The 11,278-nt window shown below is 48.4% G+C and overlaps 1 protein-coding gene across 1 annotated transcript; it reads left to right on the top strand.

The window, feature by feature from the left end:
* Positions 1-7,456: 7,456 nt before the first annotated feature.
* On the top strand, positions 7,457-10,955 carry LOC114485271 (B box and SPRY domain-containing protein-like; the record flags this gene model as incomplete). The annotated part of the gene is made up of 2 exons (XM_028486419.2): positions 7,457-7,688; positions 10,857-10,955. Coding segments are annotated over exons 1-2 (318 nt in total), but the record flags the coding sequence as incomplete, so codon positions are not given.
* Between the last annotated feature and the right edge of the window lie 323 nt (positions 10,956-11,278).

Below are 11,278 nucleotides of genomic sequence, written 5' to 3'. Positions count from 1 at the left end.
TCATTCTTTCGTTCATCAAACCTTTATAGCCCATCACCATAGCAAAGAGACCCCGCAGTATTTCTTGAGGTCCAATGGGAAGACAGTTCCGGAAACTGACAGCAGCTACAAGACAAAGTTTTTGCAGTTGCAGTCGAATTGCTTCTAGACTAGAGTCTATTCATCTCTGTATAGTACAGAGCACAGGCTTTGCTAAGGGCTTGTTGAATGAATGAACAAATGAAGAAATGAATGAATGAATGAATGGCAAGGACCTTAGCCAACATTTCTTTCACACCCTAATAGGTGCCTCCTGCAGTGTTGATCTCCCGGCAGAACCGCCTTCAATGACGACTTGTGCAGTTTCTGAAAGTTAGGTGTCTGTGGGAATGGAGGTTGGGATGGTGAGGGAAATGTACCTTCATAGAATGTCAGGGCTGGCCCTGGCGTCTATCATCCAACCCAGAGAGGGAATCCCCTCCACAGCCTCCCTATCAGGGTTCCTCTAGCCCCTGTTGATGCTGCCTCAGTGTTGATACATTCATTACTTTATTAGTCAGTGACCTGTTGTTAGGAGACCTCCCACCTGACAGGAGCTGTTGTCACTTGCAACACTGATCTAGTTCAGAGCTGAGGGCTCTCCCTAGAAACTCAATAACAACCTGGCAATCAGGAGAGACTGATTGCTTTGCCCTGGGCTAGGCTCAGTGCAGCCACAGAGTTGACTTACCAGATCCCTGCCGGTAATATGCTCTGGGGATGCAGCCCCTCTGGAAGATGCTTTAGGCTTAAGGCACCTGAGACTGGTATCTCTAGCCAGACTTCTCCTTAGATCTGCATATACACCTGCTTCCTGCCCATCTCCACCTAGCTGTCTAAAAGACACTTCGTCCTTGACATGACTCACACTGGAAACATTATCTTCCCCCCAAACCTGTTCTTCCTCTTTTCTCTCTGAGTACTGGGCACCATCATTCATCAATCACGCAAGCCAAGGATCTAGGAGTCATTTGTAACTTCACCCTCTCCTCTTTGTTCCAGAACAAACACCAAGACCTCTCAATGCTGACTCCAAAATATCCTAAAAATAAAAATCTCTCCACTTCTCTCTACCCACCACCCTGGTTCAGGCCAACATCATCCCAGGGTGCAATGGATTTAAATGGCCACAAATTTGTTGTAGCTTCTCCTATCAGAGCTGGCCTTGTAACTTCTTTTGACCAATATAATGTGGTGGAAGTGACATTGTGTCACTTTTGAGTTTAAGCCTCAAAAGTTCTAGTAGTTTCTGCTCTCACCTTGGAACACTGCCGCCATGGGAAGAAGCCCAGGCAAGCCTGTTTAAGACACAAGCCCAACCAATAGGTAGCACAGAATGCCAGACGTATGGCATTTTACATCATCCAGCCCCAGCTGAGCAATCAGATGACTGTGACCCCAGGAGTAACCATCAGAAAAACAGCCCAGCTGAGCTCAGCCCAGCCCAGTTTGCCAACCCACAGAAATGTGAGCAAATAAACAGTTGCCATTTTAAGCCGCTAAGCTTTGGGATGGTTTCTTATACACAACAGATAGCTAATATCCAAATTCCTTCATTAGGTCTATAAGGTTTGGTATATACCTTTTGAGCCTCATCTGCCACCTCTACCACCCATACTATATGTTACAATGGTCGAAACTGCTTGCAGCTCCTTGGCTCTTCAGCTGTCACCTGTGAATCCTTGCATAGTTGTTCCCTCTGCCTAGGGCTCCTTACTTCCCTCACCTATCTCTGCCTAACTATTTATCCTCAGCTTACAGGCCATCTCCCTCTCTACCCTCAAGTCTTGCCTACCATTCCTGTCTTCCTCCAGACTGAGTTAGCCATCTTTCCTTTGTGCTTACAAAGACCACACACTTTCCCCAGCCTAGCATAATTTCTCATTTGCTTGTCTTTCTCACTTGACTGGGAGTTCTGTGTGGGCAGTGACTGATTGATTACACCTGGATCTTTTGCTGGTGTCTAACCCAGGGTCTAGCACAGCGCTGCAATAAAACATTCTACTATGATGTTAGTGCCCTGTATCTGCACTGTCCAGTACCTGGCCTCAAGCCACCTGTGGCTACTGAGCACCTGAAATGTGGCTAGTGCAACTAAAGAACTGGTTTTTAAGTTGTATTCAATTTTAACTTTAAGTAGCCACATGTGGCTAGTGGCTATGGTATTGGACAGCACAGTTCTAACACATAGTAGATGCTCATTGAGTATTTTTGGCATGGTTGTATTTTTTTCTTCTCTTCCTTTTATTTTTTCTTTTTAAACAACCACTTCTGGTCATTACGTTCACTTCTCACCGTCCAAATACTGATGCATATAAGGATGGAGGTGATCCTCTATGATGTTAAGATTTCTTTCCCATGGTTGTATTTTTTTTCTTTCTTTTTTTAATCATTGAGTATTTCTGAATAAAAAATGAAAGAGGAGGACAGTCATGGACAGCCGATTAAGACACAAGATGGAACGCTGTGGGTGTAAGCAACATAAGTTCACGTACCCCATCCCTCCCCTACACCTTTCATCCCCTCGGCTTAATGCTACCAGTGCCTCTAACTCTGCCTTGTATAAATATAATCCTAGCTCTTGGCTTTTTACTGCCTGAGCTGGTTATTCTCTCCTGGACTTGCCCAGTTTGATATTGTCTCTCTTCTGAAGTGGGCTGGTCCTAAGAGCCTTCCGGAGACAAGATCTGGTCTCATCCGGTCCCTTCTGGATCTGCTCTGGCCAGAGCAGAGAGGACTCTCTCTCCGCAGGGGCCTGGACTTCCCCACATGTGGTCTGAGGCTGTCTGCACTGGCAGGCTGCCAAGTCCCTCTTAAAGGTGACAACTGAGGCCGGTTGTGCTGTGAATACATCACAGGAGAAAAGAAGTCACAGTGTTGAGAGTCTTTTTGCCACTGCTGGAAACCATGCAGACCCCAGTCAGATGATTTCCAGCCCTGACACCAGAGACAGGCAGGCAGACAAGGGCTGGGTCTGCCATTAAAGAACAGGCCTGCGGGAGAGTAAAGGCTGGGAATTGTCCTTTCCAATAGACTTTCCCAAATGTTCACTACTAAAAAGTTAAAAAAAAAAAAAGACCAAAACCAAATGTCATAAGCAAGTGAAAAGTCAGATTATAGAGCAGAATGTACAGATAATCCCAATTTTTAAAAAATAAATACGTTCCGGACTTCCCTGGTGGTGCAGTGGATAGGAATCCACCTGCCAATGCAGGGGACATGGGGTTTGATCCCTGGTCCAGGAAGATCTCACATGAAGCAGAGCAACTAAGCCCTTGCACCACAACTACAGAGCCTGAGCTCTAGAGCCTGCGAGCCATAACTAATGAGCCCACGTGCTGCAACTACTGAAGACTGTGCGCCTAGAGCCCATGCTCTGCAACAAGAGAAGCCACCACAAAGGAGAAGCCCGTACACTGCAAAGAAGAGTAGCTCCTGCTCACCACAACTAGAGAAAGCCCACTCACAGCAACGAAGGCCCAATGCAGCCCAAAATTAAATAAATAAATAAATAAATACATTCCCCCCTATGTCAAGACTGTGCGCCTAGAGCCCATGCTCTGCAACAAGAGAAGCCACCACAAAGGAGAAGCCCGTACACTGCAAAGAAGAGTAGCTCCTGCTCACCACAACTAGAGAAAGCCCATTCACAGCAACGAAGGCCCAATGCAGCCCAGCAACTAAGCCCTTGCACCACAACTACAGAGCCTGAGCTCTAGAGCCTGCGAGCCATAACTAATGAGCCCACGTGCTGCAACTACTGAAGACTGTGCGCCTAGAGCCCATGCTCTGCAACAAGAGAAGCCACCACAAAGGAGAAGCCCGTACACTGCAAAGAAGAGTAGCTCCTGCTCACCACAACTAGAAAAAGCCCATTCACAGCAACGAAGGCCCAATGCAGCCCAAAATTAAATAAATAAATTAAATAAATACATTCCCCCTATGTCATATAGTAGGAGCTAATGAATATTTTATCATGTGTGAGGATCTGTAAATATACTGGTAGTACTGTTTCAGAATGTAAATTGTGTACGGTTCTTTGGTGAGGGGAGAGAGCAGAGTTCATGGTATAAAAAGAAAATTTGCCCTTGCTTGTCCCTCTGCATGGAAAGCTCCTTCCCCAGATATTCTCACAGTTTGCTTGCTGTCTTTATCTAGGGCACAGTTCCAGTGCCACACCTGCAAGAGACCTCCTCCATCATCCTTTCTAGATCAGCACCTCTGTCAAGCCCTCCTTCCTATAACGCGTGAGTCTTTTTCGTAGCTCTTATCACTTACCAACATTATATTACATATCCATGTGTTTTATTTGTCCTGGAGAGTATACTTTGTTCTTCTTTACTATTGTATCCTCAGTTTCTTAAATATGGCCTGGCACACCGGTAGATGCTCAATAAATCTGTTGAATGACTAAAATGTAACAAAGTTGTCCATTCTTCTCTGTCCCCTGCTCACTGTGTCCTGTCTAGGCAAGCCCTAAAGTTCAAATTCAGCCCTCCCCCTCCCACCAAGGCTCCAGAGTTCACCTTAGAGCAGCAGCTTTCAAACATCTTTGACCATGACCCTCAGTAAGAAATATATATTCAATCCCCAGTGCTCACTGAAACAACCAAAAAACCCTTACTATGAGCAATGTTTTCTGCTTCCTTTCGTTCTTTTCTTTCCTTTCGTTCTTTTTCTCTTTTTTAAAAAATAAATTTATTTATTTTTTATTTTTGGCTGCGTTGGTTCTTCATTGCGGCGAGTGGAGCCTACTCTTCATTGCAGTGCGCGGGCTTCTTATTGCGGTGGCTTCTCTTGTTGCAGAGCACGGGTTCTAGGCGTGCGGGCTTCAGTAGTTGTGGTGTGCCAGCTCAGTAGTTGTGGCCACGGGCTCTAGGACGCAGGCTCAGTAGTTGTGGTGCACGGGGTTAGTTGCTCCGCAGCACGTGGGATCTTCCCGGACCAGGGCTCAAACCCTAGTGCCCTGCATTGGCAGGTGGATTCTTAACCACTGTGCCACCAGGGAAGTCCTCTTTTTATTTCTTTCGTGTTTCCACCGACTTAGGGCAGTGTTTCTAGGAGAAGCCAGAGGGCACATTTGTAGCCTAGTCTCAGCACAACTGCCACAAATGCAGATTCCTGGGTCCATGACAGACTTGTGAATGAGAATCTTACTGGGAAGTCTGTATGCTTAACTACCCCTCTCCCCTGACCACTCCAGGTGATTCTGAAGTCTGATAAAGCTTGAGAGCCACCACTTGGGAGTTTATGAGTATCCTGAGGCTTCCCGTGGGGACATATGTTGGGCAGGGTCTGATACACATTAAGGGAAGGGGCTGATCCTCCAGTTCCAGTCTAACTCAGCCCCTGAGTGCTGGAACAGATGATTCCAATTTTATGAAAGTAAATCCATTCCCACCTAAGCCCCTTTCACTATCTAGTCCCTCTGCCTGGGAGCACTTTTGGGGATTTTGCCCCTGCTTTCTTGCCTCCAGTCCTCCTAGGGCTACCACAGCTCTAAGGCCACACCCAGTGAAGGGCCCCCACTTTCCCCAAGGACCTTAACCCCTTCTTCTCCCCCTGCTCTCCCCAGTCTCTTTTCCCTCCATACAAAATCACCTTCTGTTTTATGTGTTCTTACCATATGGTTTAATAGCCCTCCGCTGCTTCAACCCTTAGAATAACAACAAAAAATTCTAGCCACAATGTCTATGGTGGCTCATTTCCATCTCCATCCCCAGATGAGGCCAACACTGTTACGAGGACTTCACCCTTCCACTGGGATGCACTAGAAACTTCTTTTCATGCCAGGAACACTGCACCCCCTTAGCCGAAGAATCTTATACAATTTTCACCCTGAAAACTTGCTACAAATATATTTACAGATCCTTACATGTATAATAGAACTTTTGTTAGCCCCTAGGATATGCCATACACCCAAGCTAAGCACTTTGCAGATAAGAGCCCATTTAATTCTTGAAGCAGCTCTCAGGGATAGATACTATTATCGCCCCCATTTTAGAGATGAGGAAACTGAGGCACTAAATAATCTGACCAAGTTCCCATAACTGTAAGTGGTGTAGATCTGGGGCTGAAGCTGTAGGCGCTGAGAGAAGGGAAGGATTCTCTTCTCTTTGTATAGCTGTCGCTTAGAGGGGCCTCGGGGTTGAGGTGCCTGAGCCCCAACATGCAGCAGGATGTTGGGGTTGAGGTGCCTGAGCCCCAACATGCAGCAGGATGTAGTGATGTGTCTCTTTAGCATTTCGTTCTTACAAGTGTCCAGTTTCTGAACTCAGAATACTCTCTGTCACCCGAGGCCTGGCCCCTTCTCCCTTTGGCTGAGTTCTCTCCTCAACCCTCTGCCAAGACCTCCTAAAGTGGAGGTTGGGGGCTGGGGAGCTGCACTCTCCCTGTATACCCAGGCAGACTGGTCTGGATCCCCCACAGAGGGTTCTTTCTGGCTTTAGATTCCTTTATCAAATCCTAAGAAAAAAAGCCCCCCAAGACAGCTCAGGTATTATTAGCAGTAGTTCCTTCTGGGGATGGGTTTTTCATCCATGTGCTTATTTGCACATTCTATTTTCTTCAGTAAAGATGCATTACTTTTTTCAATACTAGTTTAAAATTTTTTTTCAAATTAAGAAAACTTGGATGTAAATACTTTGGGGAAATCAGCCTAACACAGATGTTCCTCCTTGGGCCTTGATATGCAATTTAAAAAGTATGAATCATATTACCACAAGTCAAACTGCCTGAGTTCCAATCACACTACTACCAAATAGTAACTGTGACCCCCCTCCACCCCGCAAGATCCTAAATCCTCATGAAAATGGGGATCATAGTAGTACTTTCCTGTACTATTAGCAGACTCTTAGCAGTTGCAGCCACTGTCTGAGCTCCAGATACTGTTTTGTATTTTAACTCATTTAATCCTCAGCACGAGTCTGTGAGGTAGTTACCCACGTAATGCCCGTTTTGCAGGTGAGACACTGGAGGGTACTCAGCCAGTAAGCAGCTAAATGGGATTTGAGCTCACACAGTCTGACACCAGAACCTAGCTTTAAGCAAGTTGTTTAGAGTTGCCTGTCAAAAAGAGCTGTTGTATTACATGATGGAATGCTTGTGAAGCGCTTAGCAAAATCCTGGCACTTAATAAGTGCTCAATTAATAGTGCTCAGTTTCCTACAATAACATAATATTTTGTGTTTTATGTTTATTATAAAACAAACACACACAAAACGCGATTTAATTCAGCAAAAAATCTAAAAGACTGTTGAAGCGGGCGGGGTCTGTCCCGGGGAGGGGGCGGGGTGTGGGCGGACGCCCACCCGGCTGCGAGAGCCTGGCGGGAGGAAGAGCCGCGGCCAGCGTGCCAGGCGCTCGGCGGCGGGGCCCGGGGGCGGGGTCAGGGAGGCCCCGCCCAGCCGCCACCTGCGACAGGTGGATCGCGCGGCGCCGGGCGCTCGGCCATGTCAGTGGAGAGTGCGGGGCAGGGGCCGTGGCCCGGGCCGGAGCCGGGGCCGGGGCCGGGGTCCGAGCCGGGGCCGCTCTGCCCCGAACACGGCCAGGCTCTGAGGTGGTTCTGCTGCTCTGAACAACGGCCCGTGTGCGCCGCCTGCGCGGGACTGGGCGGCCGCTGCCGGGGGCACCGCATCCGCCGGGCCGAGGAGCGCGCGGAAGAGCTGCGGGTGAGCGGACGTGGGAGCTGGTAGGCGGCGGGCGCCTCCGGAAGAAGGGGGCGCCGGCGGGGAGGCGCTGGGCGAGACCCGGCGGGGACCCAGCAGTGGGTAGAACGAGGCGGTTAAGGGTGTGGCTTCTGGAGTCAGGCTGACCTGAGTTCGATTCCCACCTCCCATCCAGTCCTCCCTGTGAGTCTCGTAATCTCTGAGCCTCAGTGTCCTCATTTGTAGTTTGGGGGCATTTATTAGAGTTTTTGTGCGATGGGGCTGGCCTTGGGCAATAAAGGGCTCCACTGCTCCAGTTGCCCGGGACAAGGTGTGCCCCAGCTTCCGCCCCGTTAGTAACTTGATGAAACTCGGCCCCTCCTCGCTCCTTAGCCCCTCGACTCAAAGCCCCTCCCCTCATCCACCCTTCAGCCTTCCTGGTAAGGTGGTTTCTTTTCCCTGTCAGGATTGGCCTGGACTGTACTTCAAGCCGATTTCACTTGGGTAAACGGAGGGGGCGGGGAAGATATCGAGAGGTTCCTACTGGAACCCTTCACCTAGGGTTCTTTCTCCCCACCTCCACTTCCAGCTTGGCTCCAAGCTAGCCACCTTCCTGTCACCAACCTCCCCTGAGATTGGAGAGTCAAGTCACCATGGGGCTTCCTGCCTCCTTCCACCCCAGCTGTGGTCCCTGGGGGTTTCCTTGCAATTTGATTAACCTGCTTGATTCTCCCAACCTCTCCCTGGAGTTCTGCCCAGCTGTGAGGCCAGAGGGCTCAGACTGGACAGTAATAAACATACCTGACAGGGTGCTGGGACGAGGGATTCCGTTATTCAATGGCACCTGCAGGCTCCTGGTTGGTCCTACTTGTCACCACTTTCCCCACAGTGATGATGAAAATAAGCTTGGATAATGTGGTATAATGAACTTGCACAACGGATAGAGACTTTGCAAGTTCCAAAGCACTTAAATATCCGTTGTCTCATTCCAACCAGACATTTGAAGCAGTGGCCCTACATTTTACAGATGGGGGAACGGAGGCCCAGAGAGGGGAGTAACTTTTTCAAGGTTCCTAATGCTCAGGGCCTGGACCAGGGGAGTCATTGAGTAGGCCAGAGAAAACCACCTCTGCTTCAGTGGCTGGAGGGAGGAAGTGATGCTAATGGGAGTGAGAATTTAATAAAACCTTAAAAAAAAAGTTTCCATCAAGGCTGAATCTGAGTGGTAGGAGTGAAGGCAGGGCCAGGGTGGCAGGCCTTCTTCTTGTTTTGGAATGCACTCTGCCCCGGAACAGGGCGCCTTCCCTGAACCCTGCTCAGGCCCTTAGCTTATTCATCTTCTTTTCCTGGAGGGAGATGTGTCTTGCCCTCTCTCCCTCCAATTTTGAGTAGACTGTGGCTTTTTTGTAGGCTTCCCCTGTCCCTCCAGCCAGCAAAGAAATTTTGCCCCAGGGCAAGATTGTTACTGAACTGGGCAAAATCAGCCCCAGTTCAACAACCTGTCTCTTACCTTCTGGATACCTCCCTGTAGCTTTTCAGAAGCTAGTCTCAGTTCCCTCAATCCTATGGTGTGTGGTGACCACAGCTTCTATCCAGTCGACTCAGTTCTTTAACTGTGTATTTGGACCGGTGAAGTGTAAGACTGATTCCTAATTGTGGTTGGAAGGATCTACAAGAGCTGCCTAGAAGAGACAGCTGAGTGGCCCTTTGGCAGATGGAACTGGGGCAAAGCTCTCAGGGGAAATGGTGGAGGAACTGCCGCTTGGAAGGGCTCCAGTTGTTACCTGGAGAAATGGAGTAGCAAAGCAGGAGGGGCCTGGCCATGTCTCCTTGGGCAGGTAACTTCTCTGTGAGCCTCAGCTTCTTCATTTCTAAAACTCTCCCCTGCTCTCATGGCTGATGCTCACAGCTTCAGGAGCTGTGAGCTTCTGAAACTCTTGTGACCAAGGAAGTGGGTGTTATTCATTCAACAAATATTTATTCAGGGCCTTCCATGTATAGGAACTCTCTTCCAGGTAGTAGGACATAGAGAACAAGTCAAAGTCATGGTGCTTATGTGCCTGAGGTGGGGGGGGGGCAGATACCAAATAAAAGGTAAACAGACCCATGATACACAGTCAGAGAGTGAAAACGCAAGGGAGAAAAATAAGCTAAGTAAGGGAATGGGGTGTGGGGATGGTCAGAGAAGGCTTCTGAAGAGGTAACATGGAGTCAGGGAGCAAGACATATATGGGAGAAGACTGCTGGAGACAGAAGAAACAACAGGTGCAAGCCACTGAGGTCAGGACAAGTTTGGTGTGTTTATGGAACGGTAAGAAGGCCAGTGTGGGGAGTGGTAGGAGGTGACATTGGAGAGATATGCAGAGTCCCATCAGGTAGGGCCTTGTTGGCTAAGTTCTCACTGTGGGTGTATTGGAAAGCCATTGGAGGGTTTTGAGCTGGGATGAGACTTGATCTGATTTCCTTACCAAAGGTGGCAGTGGCTAATGGGCACGGGGGGTGGGCGGTGGTCAAGAATAAAAGCCCAGTTAGGAGACTCTAACAGCAGTTCCTGTGAGACATAAAGGTGATCTGGGTGGAACAGCAGTAGAGGAGACCAGAAGTGGCCAGAGGAGAGAGAGAATAACAAAGGGCCACTAGGTTTAAGGATAAAGAGGGAAGTGGGGCCACAAAAGGGGATGATGGACAGTGAAAAGTGGTAAGACTAATGTATTGGTGACTCCATCTAAGCTGAAGAATTGTTGGAATAGAGATTCTAGGTTACGTGATCTAGAAGGATGGGAAGTGGTGGGCAGGGTGCAGGATCCTTGAAATGAAGATTTTGGAAGTTGTATAGTTTTCAATAATGATGAGGTCTGAGATAATGACCATGGGAGTGGGTGGCTGAGGTGGGGTGAAAGGAAAAAAGTCACTGGAATGGAGTGAATGGACCAGTGTGGATCAAGCTAGTGGGAAGCAGCTGCATAGCACAGGGAGATCAGCTCGGTGCTTTGTGACCACCTAGAGGGGTGGGATAGGGAGGGTGGGAGGGAGGGAGACGCAAGAGGGAAGAGATATGGGAACATATGTATAGGTATAACTGATTCACTTTGTTATAAAGCAGAAACTAACACACCATTGTAAAGCAATTATACTCCAATAAAGATGTTAAAAAAAAAAAAAAAGACACCATGGGTGTCATTTGTGTTGCAGAACAAGATTGTGGACCAGTGTGAGAGGCTGCAGTTACAGAGTGCTACCATCACCAAGTATGTGGCTGACGTCCTGCCAGGGAAGAACCAGAGAGCAGTGGTAGGTAATTCTGCTTTCCCCCCTCCTCTGGGCCCCCTCCTAGGATAAGACCTCAGCCTTAGGGGCTTGGACCAGTCTATGGTCCCTTCCCAACCTCACAGGCTCATTGTGCTGTTAGCAAAGTTGGATGCCCAGGAAGGATGGTTTCCCCTCTCTCGGAGCCTTGGTTTTGCCATCTGGGCAGAGTGGATTATTCCCAGCACATATTTGGTGCAAAGACTCTGATAGAAGATGACTTTCTTCAGGTAAAGGATCAGGAAGGGTAGCATTCCCTTATCATCTTAATTATTTTGTGCTCAGCCCCAGTATTATAAAATAACTTA

The sequence above is a fragment of the Physeter macrocephalus genome, unplaced genomic scaffold, assembly GCF_002837175.3.
Source record: "Physeter macrocephalus isolate SW-GA unplaced genomic scaffold, ASM283717v5 random_950, whole genome shotgun sequence".
Lineage (NCBI taxonomy): Eukaryota > Metazoa > Chordata > Mammalia > Artiodactyla > Physeteridae > Physeter > Physeter macrocephalus.
Note: the sequence above shows the minus strand (reverse complement) of the source record. Positions and strands in the feature narration are given on the sequence as shown.